The sequence below is a fragment of the Trichosurus vulpecula genome, chromosome 8 (assembly GCF_011100635.1).
Source record: "Trichosurus vulpecula isolate mTriVul1 chromosome 8, mTriVul1.pri, whole genome shotgun sequence".
Taxonomy (NCBI): Eukaryota; Metazoa; Chordata; class Mammalia; order Diprotodontia; family Phalangeridae; genus Trichosurus; species Trichosurus vulpecula.
This window is the reverse complement of record NC_050580.1, coordinates 89,660,628-89,688,465: the sequence shown is the minus strand read 5'-3', so window position 1 is coordinate 89,688,465 and position 27,838 is coordinate 89,660,628. Positions and strand designations below refer to the sequence as shown.

At 38.8% G+C, this 27,838-nt stretch overlaps 1 protein-coding gene across 1 annotated transcript in view; it reads left to right on the top strand.

Moving 5' to 3' along the window:
• BTBD16 (BTB domain containing 16) overlaps positions 1 to 27,838 on the top strand; it is a 104,581-nt gene that overhangs the window by 55,706 nt on the left and 21,037 nt on the right. Inside the window, exon 10 of the mRNA XM_036736544.1 lies at positions 98 to 217. Coding sequence (XP_036592439.1) covers positions 98 to 217 — 120 coding nt within the window. The remainder of the gene's footprint in view (positions 1 to 97; positions 218 to 27,838) is intronic.

The following is a 27,838-nucleotide window of genomic DNA, read 5'->3' as shown; positions in this document are numbered from 1 at the left end:
CTCTCTCTCTCTCTTCCCCTCCCTCTCCTTCTCTCCTTCTCTCCCTCTCCCTCCCTCCCTCCCTCTCCTCCTCTCTGTCTCTGTCTCTCTCTCTCAGGCTGTTTACTTTCAGTGAGTTTGATCTTCTAAAAACAGCATTATACTGGGTCTACCTCCAACTAAACCTCAAACTTCAGTCAATTCCAATCTATGAGACCGTCCTGGCATTTTTTAACAGGTAACAAGCTTCAAATGTTAATGTTATTATGGAAAACAACAACAACAACACCCTTCAATAACATGACTTGCAGTGAGAAGGAACTAGGACCTTCTGCAGTAAGAAGAGAATGCAATTTCATTATGGGACATAAGATTGGGAGACGTATTTTAGCAAATAATTTGCTTGGAAACATATAGCTGTTATGAGAGGACCATATGGTTCTCCAAATTTGTTTTATGTTCAGTAATAAGCATTATAGAGTAGGGATATATCAGAAAAGAAATATTATACTGGTTTTAAAATACTGTGTGTTTGAAATGTATTTTAATTAGGCTGTTATCTTTATTTAACTACGTGAGCAGAACAGAATACTTTGTGGTTACTGAGCAATTAAATATGCATGTTTAGAAAGGACAGTGATTGTGAGGCCAGGAGACTGAGGTTGAGTCCCAGCTCTGACAGTAATTAACTGTGTGACCTTGAGTCAGTCACTTCAACATTTTTTTCTCACTTATGCAAAATATGGGCGTTGGACTAGATAATCTCTAGGGCAGTGGTTCACAAATATTTTGGCCTGAGGACCACTTTATGCTCTTAAAAATTATTGAGGACCCCAAGACCCATATATACATATATATATGACATATATATGTTTATATGGGTTATAACTACTAATATTTATCATATTAGAAATTAAAACTCATAAATTTTAAAAATACTTATTAAAACAATAAGTCTATCAAATTAACATAAATAACATATTTTAATGAAAATAGCTATATTTTCCCAAAGAACAAAAATTTAGTGAGAAGAGTAGTATTGTTTTATATATTTTTGCAAGTCTCTTTAATGCTTTGGCTTAATAGAAGATAACTGGGTTCCCATATCTGTTTCTGCATTCCTATATGTTGTTTTGGCAGAAATATATGAAGAAAATCAGGTCTCATATAGCTATGTCACTGGAAAAGGGAGAGGAGTATTTCTACAGGCAAATAACATCTTAGTGTTATTATGAAAATAGTTTCGACCTCTGATCCCCAGAAAGAATCTCAAGGACTCCCGTTAGTACACAGACCACACTTTGAGAACTGCTGTGCTAGGATTTCTTTCAGACCAGACGTTCTGAGTCTTTGGCTTTCTAAAGCCATGTGTCATAACGATCATTTATCACCCATATTCAGAGGGATGAAAGAAAGTCTTTATGTTATAAAAGTACCATAGGACATTGAGTGCCATAATGGGGTGTATATGGACAAATGTCGCAGGCACATGAGTAGTGTTGGGAGCCTAGAGCAGTGTTGTGGGCTCTTAGCTGGGACTATGAGCAGGAGAGCTTAGAATGATATCTGGGGGGTATGTTAGTGGTTTTGTGATCTTTTGAGAAGTCCTCTACCAGTGTTAATTGCAACCTATCACATGCAGTCACGAGAGTGGGATTCAGCCAATGTGATAGCAACCTCTCTCTGTTGTTTAAAAAATGTTTAAAAAAATTTTTTTTAGTATTTCATGGACACCAGGTAAACACTTGGACCCTCTCTTGTGTCCCTTGCTCTTGCCAGATGGCCCATCTACTTTTCCATTCATTCCAGTGTTTGATGATGCTTTATTTTAATTTGTTCATGCAAATAATTTTAGATAACATCGTGAACCTGCTTATGCCTCTATCTACTCTTTCTATTGCTCTTTGGATCACTTGCAGTTGTGACTCATCTGAGGTGGTAGTCTTCTATTATATTCAGTTATTAACTGACTTTTCAGAGGCTATGGAAAAAAGAAGGAAATAAAATAACATTATTGTTGCTCTGCATAGCAAGTCTGGAATCCTCAGTTCTTTCAGCTCCAATAAGTAAATACTCAATAAGTATTTATTGAGGGACTACAGTGTGCCAATTGCAGTGCCGGGTGCTGCGACATAAAGACAAAAATGATCTGTACATATTTTAGTACATAAAAAATTTTAATTTTTAATTAAGTTGATTTAGGGGGTAAAGAAAGACCTAATGTGGAAAGTAGTATTGAAGCTAAACTTTGAAGGAAACAAAATATCATTAGAGATAGTCTTAAGGAGGAAGTGCATTCCAGGTCCAAAAGGGTCCGCCAGCACAGAGATACAGAGATGGGAGAAGTAGGGCCACATATGAGGAATATCAAGGAGTCTGGGTTGGCTAGACTGCAGTGTGCAGGAAAAGAGTTAATATGCATAAATTTAGGCTCAAAAAGTAGTTTGGGGCCAGGTTGTGAAGGACTTTAAATCCTAAATAGAGGTGTTTATTTGACCCTGCCAATGACAGGGAGACAACAGAATTTAATGAGGAGGGAAGAGACATGGTCAGATTTACACTTCAGAAAAATCAATTTGCAGCTGTGTGAAGGATGGATGGGAGAGGGGGAAAGATGATATAGAGAGATAAGTTAAGGAGCAATTGCAATAGTCCAGGCAGAAGGTCACAAGGGCCTAAACCAGGATAGTGGTCATGCGACTACTGAGAAGATGGATGGGAGAGCTGCTTTGAGCTGTTTTGATGGGAAGAAATGACAAGATTTGGCAGGTGAATGGAAATGTGAGGTGAATGAGAGGAAGGAGCTGAGTCCTTAGTTTCAAACCTGAATAACTGGAAAGACCATGGGATCCTTGACAGAAACAGGGAAGGTCAGAAGAGGGGAACACTTGGAGGGAAGGAAAATGAGTTCTTTTATGGACAAGTTCAGTTGAAGATACTTATGTGAGATCCAGTTTGAAATGCCAGTGGACAATGGGCTATGTAAATCTGGAGCTCAGGAAAGCGATTAGGGCCAGAAATTCGGATCTGGGAGTCATCAGCATAGAGATGATAATTAAACCCATGTGAACTGATGAGGTCACCAAGAGAATGTAGAGAGAGAAGAGAAAAGAGCCCAGGACAGAGCCTTGAGGCACACTCACAGTAGAGGGTGCATGATGGATAATGATCCAACAAAGGAGACTGAGAAGGAATAGTCCGACAGGTAAAAGGAGAACTAAGAGAGAGCAGTGTCACCAAAACAAAGAAAGGAGAGAGTCTCCTGGAGGAGAGGGTAGTAACCACTGTGCACTAGTCTGATGTTGAAAAATCTTGTTCTTGGTAGCAAAGGGCTCTGAATGTGTACACCTTCTCAGGCCCCAAGGTCATGAAGTCATGGAATAAGAATCATCCCCTGCCAAAGACAAAAATGATAGGTTCTGCAAAACTAGTAATCTAATTGCAACCCTCATGATGTTGCCTTGGACTAGGCTGAACATCCCAATGCCACCTGAGAGGCCAGGACAGTTCCAGGCTCCCCATGGGGTGCTGGAAGTCTAGGATCAGGAAAATTCCGAGCTTTGGGTCCCCAGGATGAGTTGAGGCTACTGCACACCACATTCACCAGATCTCGGCAACATCTCACCATACAAAATTCAATGTGCCTTGTGGGTAATAATGCTCCCCAGAATATCCACAAGCCCACTCTTATATAGAATATATGCTGTTGGAAAGCAGAGACCATTCTTCACTTTTTTTGTCTTCACATCCCTAACATCTAACACACAGTGCCTTGAACATAATAAGCACATAACAGACCTTTGTTAAATTAAATTCAAATAGTAGCATGGCGTAGTACCTAGAGGAAGACCTGGGTTCAGGTTTCACTTCTGACACATAGTGTAAGAGTAAGTCACTTAACTTCTGAGTGCTCTATACAACTCTTTAAGATCATATGTTGCAGACAAAGTATCAATCTGCTTTAGTAAAGGGAATTTCCTCAACTGGGAGTTCTCCATTCCAAAGAATTAGCAGGTCCAGTCCCTATTCCTATGTTTAGCTTTGTGCATTTAATAAATATCCATTATAGACATCCATTTTTAACCAAAGTTCTTCTAGGTTGGTGTATTATTTGAAAGCAATGAGTCAGATTTCTGGAACAGCTGTGCACCATGTTGACTAGAGCATCCATCTTTAATGCCTTCTTTTTTTGGTGCAGCTGTCAGAATTACACATATTTTGCTCTATTTCTTTGTATGTTACTTTGAACCCAAGTGTTTACACGTTCTGTTTTTTTTTCTCTTCCTGATACCCCATGAGACATTCTTTCCTATGAGTCATATACACCATAAGAAATTTCTGTTTGGCTCAAAGTTAGGCTGTCATTTGGAAACAACATCTCCACACTAAGAGATAGGAAATGAGCTAAAATGTGAATGATTCACAGGGATTCTGGCTGTGTTTACTGTGGGAGAAACTAGTAGGAAATAAGAAAGTTATGGTGTGGGTCTCCCTCCATTTATTATATGACAGTGAGCATCATTTGGTGGCCTTACACACCATTCCTAAGCCACATATTCAAAGGCTATTCCTGAATCTTAGTACAGCATGCATGTACTTTTTCCCTTTCAAGCACAGCTTTTTATTTTTCATGAAGATATCTTGATAGGATCCTTAAAACCAGCATGTGGCATGATGCATTGGTATAAAGCCCATTTGAGACACAGTCTCTTTTTATCATATAATCCTATTATATTTTATCTTGTTATGCTGCATTTCATTTTTCCCAAAGGTTTCAAATGTCATAACTTGAATCAAATCATGTTTCTTGATGTGATGAAACTGTATTTGCTTGGATATTTTGCTCAGAGGTTTCTAATGCCATTTTCCTGGTGGCTTCTATCTCCATTACCCGAGCTGGTCATTTACAATGACCTCTTCAGCAGGCAGCACAGTGGGAAGAGAGAGGGTTAGGTTAATAATTAGGGGGTTCTTAACCTTTTGGTACTCTAACGAAGCCTACCGTTTCCTTCTTGCTTCTTGTAAATTGGGAGTAGTGCTAGTACTGTACCTACCTCACAAGGTGGTCGTCAGGATCAAACAAGATTACAGATGTAAAGCACTTCATGCAATTTAAAACCCTGTGTAATACTATTCTCAGCATAGAAAAATACATAGGATCATAAAGGGAACCAATTACATTGAAATGTGATTATAAAAAAAAAATTTCAAACAAGTTCACAGACCGCAGGTTAAGAACCCCTTACTTAAAGAGATGACTTCTGTTCTTCTTTAGAGGGGCTGACTTCAAGTGAGCTTTCAGCTCAACTGTAGTGGCTCTGGTTAATTTTTCACACCATCTTACCTACTTTCAGACAGATGTGTAACATTTACCATCCTTCCCTCTTTCTTCCACACAACTTCTTCCCAAACTTTGTTGCTGTTCAGTTGTTTCAGTCATATCCTATTCTTCATGACTCCATATAATTCCAAATTGCTTTCCATAATGATTATGTTCATTCACAGGTTCACCAACCACCAACATAATTATTTTCCTACAATTCTTCCAATGTTTTATCATTTTCCTTTTTTTCTCACCTTTTCCAATCTGACGAATTTGAGGTGGAATCTCAGAATTGCCTTTGATTTGTATTTCTCTAACTAGCGATTGGGAACATTGTTTCATATAGCTTGGATTTCTTCTTTTCAAGGTGGCCCATTCATATTCTTAGAGCACTTATCAATTGGGGAATGGCTTTTATTCTTATAAATTTTAATCCATACCTTGTATATCTTGGAAATGAGATTTTTATCAGAGAAACTGGCTGCAAGATGGTTTTTCTCCCAGTTAGTTGTTTCCCTTTTAATTTTAGCTTTATTGGATTTGTGCAATAATTTTATCTTATGCAATCAAAATATACGTTTTATCTTCTGTAATCTTCTCTGTTTCTTGTTTGGTCATGAACTTTCCTTACATTCTATCCATAAAGCTGATAGTTAACTTTTTCATGCTTTTCTCATTTGTTGACGGTATTATCTTGTATATCTAGATCACACATATCCATATGTAACTTATCTTGGTGTGTCCCAGGTGGGAGGTGTGCAATTTTCCCTCAAGTCATTGTCAAAAACCTATCTTTATCCCAGGAACTAGGATCTTTGTGTTTCTCAAGTTTTAGGCTCCTATATTAATTTTCTTCTCTACCTAATCTGTTTCACTAATCAATCTATTTTTAACCAGTACGAATTATTGTGAGAATTACTGATTTGTAGTATAGTTTGAGGCATCTTTGTTCCCTTTTTTCCTATTATTTCCTTTGAGATTCTTGACCTTTTTAGCCTCCATATGAATTTTGTTACTGCATTGAAAAAATTAATCTAGATAACACTGTTGTTTTATTATATTTTCTCAATCTTCCATCAGCAATTAATATTTTTCCAATTATTTAGGTGTGTATTTCTGTAAACAGTGGCTTATAATTGAATTTATATAGCTCTTGTGTATATCTTGGTAAGCAGACTCTCAAGTATCTTCTATATTCTGTGGTTGTATTAAATAGAATGTCTACTTTTCGCTCTTCCAGCTAGGTTTATTGGCATTATATGAAACTTCTGATAATTTGTGCAGATTTATGTGATATACTGTGTTTTTCCACGTTATCATTTCAACTATTTTTTAGTTGACTCTTTAGAGTTTTTTTGGTATACCATCCTATCATCTGCAAAAAAGTAATAATTGTGTTTCTTCTTTTCCTGCGCTTATTCATTCGATTTCTTTTTGTCTTAGTGCTATAGCCAACATTTCTAATACTCTTTTAAATGAATAGTTACAAGGAATATCCTTGTTTAATTTACCCCTAAATTTCCTGAAAATGGTTCTAGTTTATTCCTATTGTATATAATAGTAGCTCTTGGTTTTAGATATACACTATTTGTTATTTTAAGAAAGAGTCTATTTATTCCTATACTTTCTCTTGTTTGTAATAGAAATGCACGTTATATTTTCTCAAAAACTTTTTCTGCATCTATTGATATAATCATATACTTTTTGTTGATTCTGTTATCAATGTGGTTAATTAAGTTTATGTGCTACTAAGCCAACCATACACTCCTGATATAAATCCAACTTGGTCATAGTATGTAATCTTTGTCATATATTGTTTTAAATTCTTTTCTAATATTTTTTAAAATCATTTTTTCATTAACATTCCTTGGGGATATTGGGATGTAGCTTTTTTTCTCTATTGACTTTCCCTGGTTTATATATGAAGACCATATCTGTGTCATAGAAAGAATTTGGTAGGATCTCTTGCTATTTTTGCAAGCAGTTTATGTAAGAATTATATAATTGTTCTTTTAATGTTTGATAGAATTCACTTGTGAATCCATCTGGTCCTAAGGCTTTTGTTTTTGTTTTTCCTTTGGAAGTTCATTTGTGGCATATTCAGTTTCTTCCTCTGAGATGAGGTTATTTAAATTCTCTATTTCTCATTTTGTCAATTGGGATATTTCATATTTTTTTTAACTGTTCATTTAAAGACTCAGCAGAAGTCGCAGCTTTTGTACAAGGCCTTTCCCACTCTCTCCTCCTCTCTCCCCTCCCTAGCCTCGAGCATCATCCTCTGTCATACTACCTTCCATCTACTCCATATGTGTCTTGTATGTGCCTATTTGTTTACGTTTTGTCTCATTAGAATGCAACTTCACTTTTTCTCCTCCTTTCTTGGTATCTCTAGGTCTTAGCATACTGACTGGCACATAGGAAACACTTAATAAACGCTTGTTGAATGAGTGGCTGACAGTCTTACTGTAGTGAACAGAGAACTGGTCTTGGAATAAGGAAGAACCAGGTTGAAACCCTACCTCAAATACTGCATGTATGACCCTAGTCACTTAGCCTCTAAGTGCCCCTGGAAACTCTCTAGGATAATGAGTTTCAGAGAAGGTATCACACTGGTGAAATTGTAATTTCAGTCAAAAAGTGAGAACAAATATAAAATCCTCAACACACAAATCAATCTCATAAACACTATAGAAATGAATAAACAAGCTGATTGTTCGAGAGTGACGGGTTTTCTTGATTGCTCTTTTTTAACGTAACATTTCCGTCCGTGATCTTTGACATTTTTTTCTAATCTTACCCTTTAGTAAATCTTGAAAATCCGTCCCTGAGTACTTTGGAAATCCTGCTGCTGCCTCCAGAGCTGGCTTCTTCTGGTTTCCTCTCTATTAGTAGGCTCAGTCACTTTTTCCAGTTTCATTTTTTTGATCGCCGTTCTCTATATAGCATATGAACTAACTGAGGTGTTAGAGTCTTAATATGGAAGCTCCACTGTCGTCAGTGATAAAAATAGATCACTTTAGAAGTATGAGCAGAGCTATTCCATTTCGCAAGTATTGGTTGTCTTCTTCTCAGTTTTATCTATAAATGATTCTGGAATGATATGACTTATTTAATCTGAGGCCATACTCTTTGCAGGCTTGTTTCCCTTCCACTGTTTTGTGAGACGATACTGGCTTATAATCTTTTGAATTTATTTTCTAAACCACTGCTACTGTTCCTTTCCACTTGGATGAAATATTCGATGTTTACTAGCTGAGAAAGTCCTTTGAGATCCTTTTGTGATTGCTTTACATCTTACTTTTCTAAGAAATGTTGATCAGAATCAATCGATGTCTTTACTTTTATCCTTTCCCCCTCAAAGATAATCGCTTATTTAAATCAGACTCTGACCAGAAACTTTGAGGGTCTTCCCCTCCCAGACTGAAATTTTTATAATGGTTAATTCAGCCATCTTTTGTTTCAGTTCTTCCCTAGCCCTTAGTCATTGAATGGTTATCACTTCAGACAAACTGAGACCTGGGAAAGACCTTAATTTAGAAAGACCAAGGTCACCCACTGCATCCCCAGCCGTCCCCAGTCATCTTGACATTTGTCTTGTCATTAGACTTTGAAGACTCTGGAGGAGAGAGTGAGGCCAAAGATTTTTCACAGCTCTGCCTCACATAAATCCAGTTCATGTGTCAACACATCACCCTCTTGATCTCATTGGTCGTCTTTGAGAACTAAGGATGAACAACATTTGAATCAGATTGGAGTGTTTAATTGAATGTATTCTAATCTTTCTTTTTTTTCCCCTCTTTAGTATATATTTACTTTTGACCCTAACTGATCTGCAAATGACTCTTATGTGGGTAACAGTTCTTTCCTATTGGTTAAAGTGGTCAGTTTAATTTTTGGTGATGTTATTGGTGTTTCCCATTTCAACCAGTCGGTCTTCACTTCTTAAACAATGTATTCCTGATATGCCAGTATAAGACTTCCGAACAAGCCACAAATCTTTAATCTCTTTCATTTCTAAATTCTGAATCATATTTTCCAACATTTTCATTGTCTTCCCCTATGCCTACATTTTCATTGAAGTCACTTAGTATCAAGGCATATCTTGACTTGGTTTGAAAGATCTTGTCAAATTTTTTACAACGTTTCTCCTCTTAATCATCTGCAAGAGATATTGCTACATAAGCCACAACTATCTCACATCAGTCCCATTTCCCACATTCATCTTAGGTGAATACTGAAGGTTATGATGAACAATTTGTTCTCAAGTATTTGCATTTCAAATTCATCACAATGAGTTTGAGTGATGAGTAATTTTCCTCGATGTCTTTTAAGTATTTTCCATTGGACTATTATTACTGTCAGAAGCAGCTCAACATTGACATTCCTAGTGCTTTCCCAAAGCATGTTGACATTTCAGTTGACTTTACTGATTCTAGTGTGATTTTTTTAATCCTAAGATAAACAGCCTTTTACAGGAAAAGAACTAATATTTGTAGTCTTCTTGGAATATATAATCTTTTGAAAATTTGCATTCTATTTTGTGATGGGTCTGGGGACAGTACCAGTAGGGATTGAGATCTTTTGATGGAACATGGAACGCCATGGCCAATCCTGAACATCGGTGACAGCTAGGGGAATGGAGTGCTAGAATGGGGCTTTTGCTGGTGTACAAGCGCTGTGGGGGTTCAAGAATCCTAGAACGGTCATGGGAGAGCTGCTTCATGTTGGGTAGAGGTAGGAGTTTGTGATGAAGTTTCATTCATAGATACTTGGGATGGCAGAATGATCTGATACACCTTTTTATTTGGGAATAAGCTGAAATACAACTGAATAGCTAGCCCACCATAAGAGAGACTAATACATTTTTTTTTCAGTTGGGAGCTGAAGCAGAAGAGTGAATTTTAAGGTGATTATACTGTGGCTGTCTTTAAAATGTAAATTTGTTCCTATAGTACTACGGAGTAACTATGCTCCATAAATATTTAACAGCAAGAACAGTTACATTTAATTGGAATTAAATTTAAGCAGGGGTTGTTCCTTCTTATGTGTATATAGCCTGAGGAAAAGGCAGAGCTCCCACAGGGGAAATAATAGGATGAACTGCAGGAAATAAAAACCTGTCTTCAACTCTTTCTCACAGTAGAACAAAGCCATCTCCAGGAGGTTTTTGTGGAAGGGTGGACCTAGGTTGTATTCCAGCTCCTAGGGAGTGAGCAAACAAAAAGAGTGTTGTTTTAGCTTTTCCAATGTAATCATTCAAAAGCCAAATTGAGAGCAAAAAGTGCCCAAGGTATGCATTGTGCCTCTTGAGGTGTTGCAAATATGCTCCCAAGATGTTATTTCTTGCTCTAGGAAGCATATCAGAAAAAGGGCACAAGACACAGGATGTATCTATGTCTAACAGGTTTTTCTCCTGGCAGCTTCTATTTAGGAAAAACCCATGGGCTGCCCAGAACGAAATGTAATATGGTCATGGAGGAAAAACTGAACATGAGCAGAGATGCAACTACGGTCCTTTGTGAAAGGAGAATCCATCATTTCACCCTAGTCAGCAGGCTCCACAAATCAGGAGTGGTTGTGAGGATTTCCAGCTGAATGAGAGAATGGGTCTGAAAATATGCCTTTTGGGGTTACTCCCACCCCAAAAATATAAATTAGAAACTTGGGAGATTTGATGGAGAAGATAGGAGACCTGCCTACTCAGAAAAGAGATGAAAACTCAAGTATTTAGAGCAATTTTCCCCTCAAGTATCTCATCTAAAAGACATTGGAGTTGTCTCAGTGTAGAACAGATCCTTGTGGAAGGGAAGTCAGATTTTGAATCCGCTAATCCCCGTCTGACCCTGAGCTCTGTTTTTGAACACTGTCCCACCTGTACTAACCACATGGCAACTTCACATTCTAAAGTTAGAACTGTCCTCAGCATTTCTGCATTTCCACTTGCCCATAACTGAAAAACCTGAAACTGAAACTTCAGCATGTTGTTTTCCTTTCTCCCGCCCCTCTATTCCCAGCTGAGACATCCGCTGGAATAGAGAAATGCCCAGCCTTCTCACTCCAAGATTTTTTCCCTTTGGAAAACTTCAAAATCACTGGGAACTGCAGTTACAAGACCAATGCTACAGGAAGGAGAAATTGAACCATTCTGTCCTGGCCCTGGAAACTGGGCTAGAATGATTTTTCAATAGCAATCTCCTCAGCTCTCCTTAGTAACATCTTTTGCATCTTTTGATTCAATGAATGATATTTTCATTTGGGGAAGAGAATTTTGGGAAAGTTTCCTCCCCTTTAACTACTCTCGCTCCTTCCCTTCCCTGCTTTTTTCTACTCGGGTTCAGTTTTCTCCATCCTTACTCCTAGGTCTCTTTTTTCCTCTCTAATTCAGTCTCAGAAAGCATACTCCTTTAATAGGCAGCTGATAACTAAAAGATTCTAACATGGAGATTCTCCCTCCTCTCCTCAGGTAGAATGAGAAGTCAATAAATATTTCTCTGCCATACAGATTATTGCCTTCAATACTTAACAGTTTTCTTCCCTTTTCTGAGTCATTAGGTTGGAACAGTGGTAAATGGTCTCCCATCTCCTCCATCAGGCCTTTCACATCCCTAACCCATGTTTTTTTGGTAACCATAATGTAATTTAAAAATCACATTTTCAGATGCATTCCCTCCTTCAGTTGGAGAGCATCACAATTCTCCTTATTATGGTTTATGATGTTCTGGTGCAAGCAGAATGAGGAGTAAGCTGGTTCATACGGGAACAAAGCCCTGGAAATCTTTCTTTTGTCTGTGTGAGAGGTTCAACTAAGGCATAAAATAGTAATTAAGGGCCTATTGCTAGTGATAATTTTAGACTTCAATTTTAGCTCAGATTTGGTTATGACACGAATCCTAGTGTCAGAGTAAAGGGCTCATTTCAATATTTTTTCTTGGCTTCTGACTAGCAAAATGGCAACTTTATTTTAAGCTGAAATTTTGTTTGCGTATAAATGGAAAATAGTTCACAGCACTGGCAGACATGGGCAAGGGGTGGTGGGCAGGGGCAATGCCTAGGAGCTCAGTTTTCAGACTTCTTGGTCCCATAACAATATAAACAAGTATGATGCTCTGAGTCTCTTTTTCCTCCTTTGGACACCCCAGTGCAAGGACAGCGAGGTGTGGTAGCAAGTGGAGTCTAAGGACCTAAGGTGAAATTCCAGCTCTGCTATTACTGGCCGTAATAGATTCATTTACCTTCTGTGAGCCTCAGTTTCCTCCTCTGCCAAATAAGGGAGTTGAATTAGTTGATCCCTGTGGTTTCTTTCAACATGAAATCTATGATCCTGGGAACCTCCTCAGCCGCCTTGAATTGTTTTTCACACTTGGCTTTACACATGAATGATATTTTCTTTTGGGGAAGAGCATTTTGGGACAGTTTCCTCCCCTTTAGCTTCTCTCTCTCCTTCCCTTCTTCACTTTTTTCCTGTTGAACTTGCAGAATTCTTTTCCTGGAGCAGAGCAGTTTTTTTTTTTTTTACTTTCAGTGAAAGGAATACTTTGGAATGTTGAAGAATCCATTATGTCATCAGTGTTATGTACTCTTGACACAAATACACCTTTTCATACCTTCTTTTCCTGTAGGATTCTTGCTTATGGAAGGCAAAAGCATCCATGCCCATTTTGGGTACTGGAGGAAGTGGAGAGGTGGAAAGAATGAAGAGGGAATGCATCTTAATGACATTTAGAATCATATTTCATTTATCTGGCATTATAGGAGGATCAGGTGTTCTGTATAATATATGTAATTAAAGTTTTTTCCTTTTAATTGGCAAATCTTTTTTATTTAATATTTTAAATTTTTTCCAATTACCTGTAAAAACAATTTTTATCATTTGTTTTTTTTAAATTTTGAGTTCCAAATTCTCCGTCTTCCTTCCCTCCCCCTCCCTGAGCCAGCAAGCATATATATATCAATACAGATATAGATTTGATATAGATTCTACATGTACAGTCATACAAAACATTTCTATATTAATCATGTTGTGAAAGAAAAAATAGACTAAAAACAAAACCCAAACCAACCCAACAATAACACCAACAACAGGAAAATAAAGTTAGAAAAAAAGTGTGCTTTGATCTACATTCAGACTTCTTCAGTTTTTTCTCTGAAGGTGAATAGCATTTTTCATCAAAAGTCCTTCAGAATTGCTTTGGATCATTAAATTGCTGAGATTAGCTAAGTCATTCACAGTTGATCATTGTATAGCATTGCTGTTACTGTTCACTGTTCTCCTGGTTCTGCTCACTTACTTCGCTTTGCATAAGTTCATGTAAGTCTTCCCAGGTTTTTCTGAAAGCTTCCTGCTCATCATTTCTTATAGCACAATAGTATTCCATCATAGTCATATAGCACAGCTTGTTCAGCCATTCCCCAACTAACAAACATCCCTTCAATTTCCAATTCTCTGTCACCACAAAAAGAGTTGCTATAAATATTTTTGTATATATAGGTCATTTTCCTTTTTTAAAAAAAAAATCTCTTTGGGATATAGACCTAGCAGTGGTTTTGCTGGATCAAAGGGTATTGCTGGATCACAGCCCTTTGGGAATAGTTTCAAATTGTTCTCCGGGATGGTTAGATCAGTTCACAACTCCACCAACTGTGCTTTAGTGTTCAAATCTTTTTTTTAATTAATCATTTTAATGGGAATCTTTTAAAAATATATTAGGAGTGTATTATTTAACCATTTTTGATGGTACACAGTCATAATTATGAACATTATTATATTGTGTTAAAATGTATTAGTACCCTCAAGGGCTATTTGTTCACTTCCCCTCCCCCATACAATACCTACATACATACATATATACATATGTATATGTAGGATTGTTTTTACAGGTAATTGGAAAAAATTTAAAATATTAAATAAAAAAGATTTGCCAATTAAAAGGAAAAAACTTTAATTACATATATTATACAGAACACCTGATCCTCCTATAATGCCAGATAAATGAAATATGATTCTAAATGTCATTAAGATGCATTCCCTCTTCATTCTTTCCACCTCTCCACTTCCTCCAGTACCCAAAATGGGCATGGATGCTTTTGCCTTCCACAAGCAATATGTATATGTACATACATATACATCACTGTGCTTTTCTAGTTCTGTTTGAATTTTAATTTTTCTATCTTTTTCCTCTATGTCAACCCAGCAGTTGTTAGTCTTATTGGTGTCAGAATGCCCACTTGTACCCATATTCTTCTACCATTTAAATTTGTTACTTCTACTCAACAGTGAGCTGGGAAAAATATAATAAAGTATCGAATTCAGTCTTAGGTACCACACTGCAGGAGAGATATTTGGCAGGCAGGAAGATGTCCAGAAGAAGGATGACCAGAACATTGAGCAGACCTAGGCTGTATCATGAGATTTAGCCAAAGAAATTGTATTATTAGAGAGACTTAGGGAGGACATAGTCACTATATTCAAAATTTATTATATGGAAGGGGATCAGACAACTCCAACTTACACAATAAAGACCAGCAGGTAGAAATTGTAAGTAGGGAAATGTTGGTTCAAGATGAGGAAAAAGTGTCCCACAATTCAAACTGTCCAGTCTTAGGAGGTAATGAGTCCTCTTTTATTGGAGGTCTTCAAAGGGAAGCTTGCAGTTGTTATAGAGGGGATTTATGCTTCAGGCAGGGCTTGGAAAAATGTGCTTTGAGAGCCCTTCCAATTCTAGGATCTTATTCTATGTGTATCAAAAGAGGACTGTTATTGCTCTTACGTCTAAGGGCTTTTTCATATTTTCCAAAATGAATAAATTTTGCTACATTGCCTTTGTGGAACAACTACTTAAATGCCTCTTTTCCATCTTGATGCCCTAGAGGGTGGAAGTTGCTAAACACTTGATTTCACAGTGTCTGGCACATAGTAGGCACTTAATGTATGTTCATTGATTGAATGAGTGGTACATTACTATGTACCAATGGGGCAGCTAGGTGACATAGCGGATAGAACACTTGGCTTAGAATCAGGAAGATTCATCTTCATGAGTTCAAATCCGGCTTCAGACACTTACTAACTTTGTGACCCTGGACAAGTTACTTAACCCTGTTTGCCTCAGTTTCCTCATATGTAAAATGAACTGGAAAAGGAAATGAGAAACCACTCTAATATCACCACTCCAATATCTTTGTCAAGAAAACCCCAAATAGGGTCACAGAGAATTGGACATGACCCTTAAAAATGACTTAACAACAAAACATCTTTATAGAGAAGTGCATCTCATAGGTAATTATATAAATAAAGATACCTGTCATTTATATGGTGCTTTAAGGTTTGCAAAGTTCTTTACAAGTATGGCATTTGATCCTCACAACGATCCCATGAAATAGGTGCTATTATTAGCCCCATTTTTTCAGATGAAGAAACTGAGGCTAAGAGAAATTAAGTAACTTGCCTGGGGTCATACAACCAATAACTATCAGGCAGGATTTGAACTCTAGTCTTGTTGATTCCAAGTCCTGTGCTTTAAAAGTGATCAAATGTACTTTACAAAAAAATAAGTAGTGTTTTTTAAAATGAGAACAAGTATGGCATGAAATATTGCCTTCAAATCAAGGAGAAATAACTGCCAGGGTTAGGATTGCGTGGTGGCTAAATAAATTCAGTTCGTGGTTTTCCTTTATTAAAACCAGAAGTGATGACTAATTCCTCTTCCTGTAGGAGAAGCTACTCTAGGTTTCTTTTGTCACTGTCTTGTTTGAGGTGCAGTCATGAGCAAGAGCCATTCAACAGCGATCATTCATACTAAGGCTTCCCTCCGTTCCTGTGTACAGACTCTCCACAAACTAGCAATCCCAGCTCCTGCCAAAATGGCCCAGACACTAAGCCCCCTGACACCTGTTCTTGATTATGATGGTCGAGGGTCATCCAGGACAGTTGGTGCATGGAGGCAGATGAGTCAGCTCTGGACGAGAGTAAGGTGATGATAACCATTTTTGAACGGTATCCAATCATTTCCAGACTACTTTCGTCCTGGTTTGCTTTTACTTTTTGAAACAACAAAATGTCAGGTCCCAAGATGAAGAACTGGGAGGGAATTTAGAGATTATCTAGAGCAATCCTTTCATTTTTACAAAAAGGGAAGCTGAGGCCCAGAATGGGGAACTAATTTGCCCAAGAGTAAGTAGAAGATGCAGGATCTGCACTAACCTTCCATACGATGTTGAATAAGACACAAACTACTTTGGTCCAGTTGTTAACATCTTTCCATTATCAAGTGTTGGAATTATTTTGAGGCATGTAAAGAGGAAGGAGACTAGCTCCAGAGTCAAAGGTCCAGGATTCAAATCCCGCTTCTGACATTTACTACCTGGTGACTTTGGACAAGTCCCAACCTCTCTAGGCCTTGGTTTCCTCATCGGTAAAATGAGGAGGTTGGATTAGATGACACTGAAGAGGTTTTTGTAAATGAAGATTGTAGGGGAACCATATGTTTCTAGGGGTGACCGCCGCGGCCCCAAAATACCTACACGCCGGGTCCTGCCGAAAGAATTCGACTCAAGCCTTCTCAGCCAAGGGAAAAGACAAAGTTTATTAGGGATTCACCATAATGGGCTGTCTTAAGAAATCCCACCCTTTGTGATGCCTGTTTCCACAAGCGGGCCAGATTCAACCTACTGAATTAGATTGAATCTGAGCACCTTCATGGAGGTAAGATGGAGTTTATATACACAAAGATTGCAGGAGGGATTGAAGGGTGGTCTGGGGTGACTAGAAGGGGTTTAGGGAGGGTCTTGAGGGGAAGTCTAAGTAGGATAAGGTGGGGTCAGAGTCCAGGAACCTAGAGAATGGAATTAAGGATGGGAAGTAGCTGAAGGCATGGATACTGATATATCAAGGGTGGGGAAGTAGCTGGACAATAAAGGGTGAGGCTAGGTAGAGATTTGGGCCTAATGATAATGTGAGACTTGTGGCCTTAGGGGAAGGCCAGATCCAGTTGGAAGATGCAAGGACATTTCAAGAGGGCTCCCAGAGACTGTATTCCAGATTCAAGGGGGTTCCCAGAGACTGTGCCCTCATCAACACCTGAGGTCCCTTCCAGCTTTAGGGCTTCCTAAAGTCACAAAATCAGAGAACTGGGGGGCTAGATGAGGTCTTAGAGAGTTCATCAAGTCCAATTCTCTCCGTTTTCCAATAGAATGGGAGCTTCTTGAAGGCAGGAACAAACTCTCATTATGGCTTTGTATGCTCGGGGTCTATCTTGCACCGGGAGGGCTTAGCTTAAATGCCTATTTGATTAAATTTTACAAATGAAGACAATGAGGCCTATCAAGGTGAAGTGATTTGCACAAAGTCAAATGAATCCACAGCAGCAGCAGCAGAGCTCAATTTTAGCTTTGCAGTTCCTAAGTCTTTTCCCACTCCTATGTGTATGTTTGTTGATAACTTCTATGAGCAAGGAAACCAGATTCATGATTCAGAGCTTGGCCCAGGCACAGTAACTACAATGCTGTCTTCTACAAAGAGATACAGGCGAACAGGCACAATGATTGGCTTTTTCCCCCTTGGGATTCACTTGGTGAGCACTCAGAACAGCCACCTTTTTCTGAAGCCTCTGTTATGTCTTATAACCATGGTGAATTTAATTTACATTGACTCTGGGGAGATGGACTCTTTCCTGAAACACCTTATTTCAAGAATGAAAGTCACTGAACACTTAATGCCAAGTAAATAAATGCCTCCATAAGAAAAACGATAACTTTTTAATTGGCCACTGCTGCTCAATTCTTATTTCAAAGCAAATACTGGGTTGTTGTTTTTTTTCAAGGCCTTGCATGAATGGACTTGAGGTTTGTTTAAATAATAATGACAATCCTTTACATTTTTATAGCTATTTATGGCCTACAATTGCTTTCACATCCATTATCTTATCTGATCCTCACAGCAATCCTGTGAAGTAGGTGTAGAAGATAACATTAATATATCCATTTTTGCAGATAAGGATCCTGAGAATTAGATAGCAGAAGTGAATTTCCTAAGGTTAATATTTACATAGTGACAAGAGCCCAGACTTAAATCTAGTGTTTATCATTTACCCAGCTACCAAAATAATCTTCCTAATTCATACATGGGTCTGACCCTGTCATTGCCTTGTAAGAAACAAAACAGAACTATTAAGTAGCTCCTTATCACCCAAAGGATGAAATACTTGGGATTTAAGGCCCTACACAATTTTTAAAATTTAATTAATTTATTTTTAGCTTTCAACATTCACTTCCATAAGTTTTACATTTTTCCCCTCCCTCCCCTCTCCCTTGCATCTCATTATAAATTTCTGTCTTATTAATGTCTTTCCCTTTGTATTATATTAGTAATTGTTTTCATGAATGCCACAGAGGAATGTAATGGTATTATCACCTTTCAAATTGCATTAGTGAGAATAAATAAGATGTATGTCAGGGTAATGAAAAATTGCTAATTCAACAGTGAAGTGTAATGTAATGATTGTTGTTTGACATTTATTGAGCACCAATAATGTGTTGGGCACTGAACAGAAAGCCAAGGACACATGGGGGAGTCTGCTGTACTAGAATACACCATTGTGAGCAGCTACTTAATGACTTCCTCCCTCCCTCCCCAAGATGCCCTGTAATCTGATATACATACACTCCTATTAAACATATTTTCACATTAGTCATGTTGTATAGAAGAATTATAACGAATGGGAGAAACCATGAGAAAGAAAAAAAACAAAAAAAGAAAATTGCTTCACTCTGCATTCGGACTCCATAGTTCTTTCTATGGAGGTGGATGGCATTTTCCATCATGAGTCCCATGGAATTGTTTTAGGTTTAGCAATTGCATTGCTGAGAAGGGCTAAGTCTATCAAAATCAGTCAAAATCAGCTGTTATTGTGTACAATGTTCTCTTGTTTTGCTCACTTCACTCAGCATCAGTTCATATAAATCTTTCCAGGTTTTTCGGAAGTTCACCTGTTCATCATTTCTTACAGCACAATAGTATTCCATTACATTCATATGCCACAACTTGTTCAGCCATTTCCTAATTGATGGGCATCCCCTCAATTTCCAGTTCTTGGCCACCACAAAGAGAGCTACTATAAATATTTTTGCACTTATGGGTCCTTTTCCCATTTTTATGCTCTCTTTGGGATACAGCCCTAGAAGTAGTATTGCTGCGTCAATGGGTATGCACATTTTTATAGCCCTTTGGCATAGACCCAAATCACTTTCCAGGATCAGCTCATAGCTCCACCAACAACGAATTAGTGTTCCAACTTTCCCACGTCTTCTTTAACATTTATCATTTTCCTGTTTTGTCATGTTAGTAAGGCCCTATGCAATTTAACCCTGACTTGTGTTTCTGGGTTTACTCCATAATACTGTCTTTCATAAACAATATATTCCAATCAAACTGGATGGTTAACTGTTCCCTGAACTCAACATGCCAACACCTGCTTCCATGAGTTTGAACAAGTTCTTCCCTATGCTGGAATGTGCTCTCTTATCATCTCTGCTTTAAATTATCCTTTTCTTCAGAGTTCATCTACAGGACCTCCTCCTCTGCAAAGCCTCTCCTGGTCTCTCCAGCTACTAGTGCCCCATCTCCTTAAACCATCTGGTGTTATTTGTGCACATACACACTCACAGACCTCTTCCCTAGTAGAATATAAGTTCCTTGAGAGTAGGAGTTACTCACCCTATTTCTGTAGCCAAGTGCTTTGCATATGGCAGGCACTTAATAAATAATTGTTAATTGATTGGTTGATAGTGCATATCAAGCCCCACTTAGTGCATATTACAAGCCCCTCCCCCACACTTTCTCATCCTGTATGCTTCTTGCTCATGTTTTCTCACAGATCTTCTACAGAGGTCCTACCCAAGGCACTGAAGTCCTTGCTTGCTCTCATTCTTTTCATTGCTCAGACTACCATCATACCACACAGGGTGCCCGTCCATCTGTTGTCACTCATTTCACATCCCTGGACGTCTTCTTCAGTAAAGGGTGTCCCTTCTCTCCTTCCCTCTGACAAGCTGGACCAAGAAGTGGAGTAAGCATGCTTCTTGCTCCTCACTTCTCCTATTCTAATTTCTGGAATCTTTCTTTGCTTCCTAACCCTTCTAAGCCCTGTCCCTACCGTCAACTGTCAGTGGCCTTTCCTCCTTTGAGATTCAGTACATCTGTATGAATCATTCTATCAAGATCCTGGTGGCTATTTTCAGCTGGTCTCTACTCAAGTTCTTTTTTCCATTTTTTTTTCTCAATGAGTTCAATACCCACCTCACTGTTTTCCTCTCCCTATACCACCCCATCCCAACCTCTACCCTTATACTTGGGGACTTCAGTTTACACATTGATATTCCCTCAGTACCCTAGCTTCCTAGTCAGTGGCATATTTTGGATTCTACTCCACCATCTCACCCACCCCCGAGCCCCCAGGAAAAAACCACAACTGATCACCAGGAAACTCATCATCACAGATTGCTTCAGCTTTGGTACTCACACCACATTAGAACCCTTGATAGCCTCTGCCCCTCTGATGATTGGTGGGCTGGAGGGTGGAGCAAAAAAAAACTCCCCCTAAATCCTCCAGATAAAGATGGCTTAGAAGCCCAGTGAACTCTTAATTCCCTATCAGCTGAGCTCTTTGAATTCCTTTCTCCTGTCATGGTGCCCCGAGTCCCTTCTCTCCCCCACCCCCCAGTCTCCTCTTTTTAGTTTCCTTTTCTTCATCATCTTTCCCCATTAGATTGTAAGCTCCTAGAGGGCAGAGACCATCGTTAGCAGTTATCACAGTACCTGGCACACCACAGGCACTTAATAAACGTTTATTATGTTGTGTCATGCCATGTTGTATGGTGTGGTATTGCATTGCACTGCACTATATTGTATTGTAGTTGTCTCTCTTTTTCTAGTAGTGTTTTACAGCAAAAGTTGAAGAGGTTGGTGGTTTGACCCTCAATTATCTGTACCCTCATACCACTCTATTTATGTCCAGTAAAGATCATCCTCTTGATTACATCATCACCCACCAGTTTCCTACCTTCGTAATCTGTAATTCTGATATTCCTCTTTAACCAAAACCTCTTATCCTTTTGTCTTACCTCTCCTACACCTATCTTCCCTACTCTGGCCTCACTTTCCTCCCTTTAAAATCTTGACCCTTTAGTTAATCACGCTTGGCACTGGCCTCTGCCCTTGAATACTTTGTACCACTGTCCAGGCGCTGCTCGTCCCCTTCTAAAGCTCCTGGATTACTCCCACCATCCACCTTCTCCACTCCTGCAGCACTGGAGGAAGATACATAGCTAGAGCAGACTTGTTCTACTACAAATGTGTGAGGCCTAGCTTACCTGGACCCTCAGTGCTACAGACCAAATCTTTCACCCTTCCATAATTAACTCTGTTAAACTCTTCATAGTAGCTGTTCCAGAATCTTTTTCTTCTCAAGCCACCTACAACAGTTTCCTCCTCCTTCTCAGCAGAGGACTTCACTGCATATATTACGAAGAACATTGTCTATTCTAAACTCCCTCATCTCCTCTATTCCATACTTCCAATCACATCAATATTATTCTCCATTCTCACAACCTTTGCCCTGTCTTGAAAGATAAGACAGACCTTTTCCTTGCCAATATCAACACCTCTCCTTGTGCCCTTGGTTCATTCCTTTGTATTTTCTCCAGGAAATTTCCCTTCTTTTTCACCACTTCCTTTTTTTTTCCTTCTTTCCTTCTTTCAAGCTTTCAGCCTCTTCTTGTTCATTGGCATTTTCCCTGATTCCCACAAACATGCTCAAATCTCCCACATCCTTTTTAAAAACACTTCATTTTGGGGCAGCTAGGTGGAGCAGTGAGTAGAGCACCGGCCCTGGAGTGAAGAGGACCTGAGTTCAAATTTGGCCTCAGACACTTGACACGTACTACCCATGGGACCTTGGGCAAGTCACTTAACCCCAATTGCCTGGCCCACCCCCTCCAAAAAAAAGAAAGAAAAACACTTCATTCGACTCTAATATTCACTCAAGTTACCATTTTATCTCCTCCCTTTCACAGTCAAGTACCTCAAAAAAAAATCTGTCTATGCTCATTGCCTTCACTTTCTCTTCTCCCAGCCCTAATTACTGAATAGGCATTGCCTCAGCCAAAGTGAGAACTCATACCTTAGCTTAAAAAGGCTAAGGTCTTCCACTGTATCCTGGGCCATCTCCAGCTGTCCTGGTCTATATCTGGCCACTGGACCCAGATTGCTCTGGAGGAGTAAGTGAGGCTGGTGACTTTGCACAGCCCTCCCTCACCGTAATCCATTTCACTTGCAAGTCATGGCATCATCTTCCTGATGTCATGATCTTCTTTGAGAACAAAGGACAAACCACAAGCTGTGAATAGTCTAAGCTGCCCAATGGGGACCAAACTAGCCAGTTCAGTTGGGCAACTCAGCTCCTCCTCCACTCTCTCCTCTCCTCTCCTTTCTTCTTCTCTCATCTCCCACTAACTTCTTGAACCCTTGCAATCTGGCTTCTGTACACACCACATGATTGACACCCCTCTCTGCAAGGTCCCCAGTGGTTGATCTTCTCAGTCCTAACTGACTGAAGACTACACTGCAATATTTGATGTTGTAGATCTCCTCCTTCTGAATACTTTTTCTTTTCTGAGTTTTGTGGTACTACTTTTTTGGAGTTGGCTTTCTATACAACTAACCAATCCTTTTAGTCTTCCCCACGCTCTAAGCATAGCTATATCCTGGGACTCTGTCCTAAACCCTCTGCTATTCTTTTTCTGTAGTAGATAATGCTTATTAATTGACTGACTATTTGATTCTTGCTACATGACTGACCCATCTATCTCCTTTTCCCATCATATATATCTTTCAGATATTTATTTGTTTTTCAATATTACATATATATGTTTTTATTTAACACTTTGTTTTTCAATATTCTGTATGTGTGTGTGTGTTTGCACACATACATACACATACATAATTTCACTAGAGATGACATATTTATTATTTACATATTTATCTAGTAAATTTTATTCTGCATATGGGCTACACACAGAATGTTAAATAAATGCTTGGTTTGTGAATGACTAAAATCAACTTTGGAAAACCAACAGTCTCAATTCCTCCTCTTATTATTTGGTTTTGTGAGTTAATGTGTTTCTCTTGGAACCTTCCCATTCAGATCTGGTTCTCGGTCTTGATCTTATTTGTATGTTCTTAGGAGAGCAAGGGTCTATGGGAAAATCTCTGTCTTTCTGTGGATAACAACAAAAAACAAGGCAGCTGGTCCGGTTAATGTGGGTAACATGCTACTGATGAGAACAGGCTACAGGCTAGGTTAAGTAGGGTCTGGTCTGAAAGTAGAGTTCTCTGGTGTCTTTCTCCACACATTAAATGTGGTAGCTGGGAAAAAAAATAAATTCTTCATGTGAGAAACCTACATTTTAGTATTCATTGTGTTGGGATATAGTTAATCTGACATGTGCTAATCACGATGTTAGATGCCCCTAGAGCACTACAGAGTATGATACTTAAAAATACTGAGACCATGGCTCTCACACACCCCTCTTGTATGTGACCTCCTCTTCACTGCTTCTACTTTGCATATTATAATATGATATCATACTAGACTCCCTAGGGCACGCTCAAAAGGGTCATGTGGCTCTTTTGATTAATAGTGGTGGCCAACATGGGTCCAAAGTCATAAATAACTGTGGTAAATTTAATGATCTCCTTACCAGAAATCCTGATGAATCAGAGACATTGGACCATTAAGTCATCTCATTCAAAATTGCTCAAAGTCCTACCTACGTGTGAATGGCTAGTATGTCTTTGGGTTACAAAGCCTCCCTCTATCTTCTTTCTTTTCCCTTTCAGCTTTCTTTTTTCTTCTGCTGTGTCCATCTTCACAGCTACCCTATCTAGAATTCCTACCCTTCTGCTCTCTAACTTCCCATCCTACCTAGCTCCCTTATTCCTTCATTTTCCAATTTCTTGAATGTTTTAATGCTTCCCAGCATTTCTCAGTTGCCCCCTTCTTTACTTCATCCTTTCACTTTATCAGAAAAAAACCCAGATATCTGGATTAAATTAATTTATCAAAAATTAAATGTAAGTCTTTATTCAGTTTCAAAAGATCATAGGGACTTTAGGTCATTGGGTAAAGATATGTGGCTCCATGTAGGAAATGTCTTTTGATTGGCTGGAGAAAACTAAGTCTTGCCTCTCGGGCTACATATTAAAACTGTACTTTATTTCAGAGTCAGTCATTTGAGTGGTAGAGGACTCCAAAGCTCATATCCAGGGATTCCAGGTCCCTGGAAGGGACTTGAACTTGGGGAGACAGAAGAGAGGGCTTCCCTTTCCTTGCTTTTCTCTTCCCCATTGACACATACTGACCATGTTATTAGAAAGACTGGACTAGTAGAAACCAATGCATCTAGCTGGGTATAGATAGAGACATGCTAGCGGTACATAGAAGTTCTCCTGAGAAAAGACAAATAACCAGAGATACACTGAACCAAGTTATGACCCTGTGAATTTCAAAAGGTCAGGAGACCTAAAAGTACATTAATATCTACAGGAGTCAGTAGCTACATCTCTAGAGCATCAGTGATAGATGGCAGTATCTGCATTGGTAGCTATGAATATACCACATACATCAGGGAAAAACGGCTTCAGAACTCTATAAGGACATTGACCCTCAGCGTTCAGCAGACAGCTATCCCTAAGGGGAACTTCATGAAGACTCCAAGACAGGTGAAAAGAATTTCTAGTAATCCAGAAATATGAGTTACTTCTTTTCCTCATGGATGCCTTATGCATGTGTCTTACTACCATTTTATTATAAATTTAAGCCCTCTCTCCCCAAGGACCTCATGTTTACAAAAGGAGAATACACCTCCAATTTGGGAAGATTTGTTTCTGTAACAATTGTTCTTGGTATATGTGCAGTAGTAAATCCCTTTTCCCAAAACTAATTAAGTCTAGTTTGATAATAAATGAAAAGCAATCATGTGAGTCCTAGTGAGCTATAGTATTAAAATTCCATTTTCCTCAGGGTTACTCCTAGAACCCTAAATAATAATATTCAGCATGCTAGGTGGGAAAGTAGCCCCAAAGGGATTGCTATACTTTTTTCTTATACAGCCTCCCAAACTGAAAAAATCTCCATGTGCCTTTTAAACCACAGATATCCCTGGACCATTTAAAAAGTGATCTGTACATTTTTGAAACAGATACTAAGTTTCATTAGTGTCAGGAACTCCTGGAGGGGAAACTCCTTCCACTAATGCAGAGTAACAGCTTCTTCATGTTTTAGATCGCTTCTCCGTGCACTGAGATATTAAGTCATTTATTCAAAGTCACCCAGACAGCAAGCATCAGAAGTGAAACTTGAATCCAAGTCTTCTTAACTCAGAGGCTGACCATCTTCTCTACATCTATGTCTACATAGTCAGCATTTAATACATGTTGGGTGTCTGATATTGTAGAAGGAGCACTGGAATAAGCATAAGACCTGAGTCGTAGATCTCTATCTTTACTACTTATTAGCCATGAGACCCTGAGCAAGTCATTTTACCTCTCTGTTTCCTCATTTAGGGAATGGGAATATTAATATTTGTAACCATCTACCTTACAGGGCTGTTGTGAAAATCTTTGAAGGATTGAATTGTCCATTGTAAAACGAGCAAGTCACCCCCTTCCATTGTTAGCTGTTGCCAAAACACATCTATTTCAAGAAATGCTTTAGGAGGCACTTAGTAAAAGCAGCCATTGGCAAACTGAAGTCTTTGGGCAAGTGGCTTTGGGCCAGGATTTTAACAGAGATTATAAATGATTCCAGGAGAAGATGGGATGCAGGAAGTGGGGCCAATACTGGGAGCAGCTCTAAACTTACAAAGCAGGCTGAATACCTGGTGAATGGAGAACACACTTTATATCTAGAGAGTGGGGTGGAGGGGAAATATTCAAAAGCACTTATTAAATGCCAAGGGCTGCTCTAGGTTCTGAGGATATAGATGTAGTACATCACAGAAAGGAGCCCTCAGAAGCTGAATATATAAAATTCTTCTGAATAAGAAGGAACCGAAATCTGTTTGAGGATCATGGCATTAAAGGGATTCTTAACCATTTTTTTTACATGAACCTCTTCCATTGTCAGTCTGGTGGATCCTATGTACTGCAATTATAGTGATTAAATATCTACCAGGGAAATCACAAGGGCAGGCAACATCTTTCTGTTCCCTTATCTGTTAAATGAAAGAGTTGGGCTAAATAATCTTTAGCATTTCTTTCAGTTCTAAAATATTCTGTGAATCTTGTTTCCAGCTGCCTCAATGTTAGAACGCCAGCAGGAAAGAAGACTCCAAAGGTGATGGTTGATTTGCTAATGCCCAAGGCACCTTTGAGTCTCTTTCATCTTTCCCTTGGATATGAGGCCTCTGGTGTGGGACAGCTGTAATTAAAACACATTCTAACATTCAAGTGTCCCTCTGTGATTACATATATAAATTTTAAAGGCAAGAGCACACCAGTGTTGGACACTTTCCTCATGAATGGCACATATGTATTACAGGATTGATAGAGATAGTAGGAGGTCAATACATCCACCCCCCCAGCCTATAGTCAGGGTTATAGTCAAAACATCTCAGATTTATGAGTATCTATCTAGAGAAATCCTAGAAAGGAAACTCTTCAACATTTTAAGTACAATGGCAAAGGAAACAATTTGTTGCTTCTATCATATATTTCTTCCTCCGTCTAGTAGCTTTCCCATAGGCATCCACTTCTTCAAACCACTAAAAGAGGGGAGCCAGGAACTAGATAATCTACCAGTCCAAATGAATTGTCTTTCTTCTCACCTTTGTTCTTCTCAGTGGCAGAATGTAATTCTGTTTAGCTTAAAGTCGTCCTTATCTCTGTAGCATTCTTCCAAGCAAACTTCTTTTTTTTTTCAGTCTTTGGTTCTTCCCACCCCAAATAGAGGTAACTCTTGGCCTTTTAAGAGATGACCTCAAAGACTATAGATGATCCATTTTTACCTTCTCTTTTATTTCCTGCCATGTGGTGAGTTCACTGTTTATCCACATCTTACTTAAATGAAGGATGAGGGAAAATGAAAGAGGTGAGATTCAAATCAAACAACTTATCTCTCCATGTTACAATTTTTAGAAAATCTAACTGGGGAAGGTAGTGGTGGGAGAAAGAAGACAATATCTACAAGTTGACATTTTTATACTTCTCAGTGACTTTGGGTTATCCTTGCTAAAGGTTTGATTATAGTACCAACTGCTCTGCCTCCCCCACCATGAGCATCACCAAATTTCTTTGCTGTCTTTTCTCCCTCCTTCACACATCCTCCTCAAGCCCTTTTGACCTAGGTAAAGAGGTCAACTCCTGATGTCTGGACCAGTTAACAAATTTCCCTTCGAGTCTCCAGGGATCATGGCAATAAAATGGTTACTAAGGAGTTTGATCAGAGTACCAGGCAAGGGTGGGACACAATCCCATCATGCCTTTGA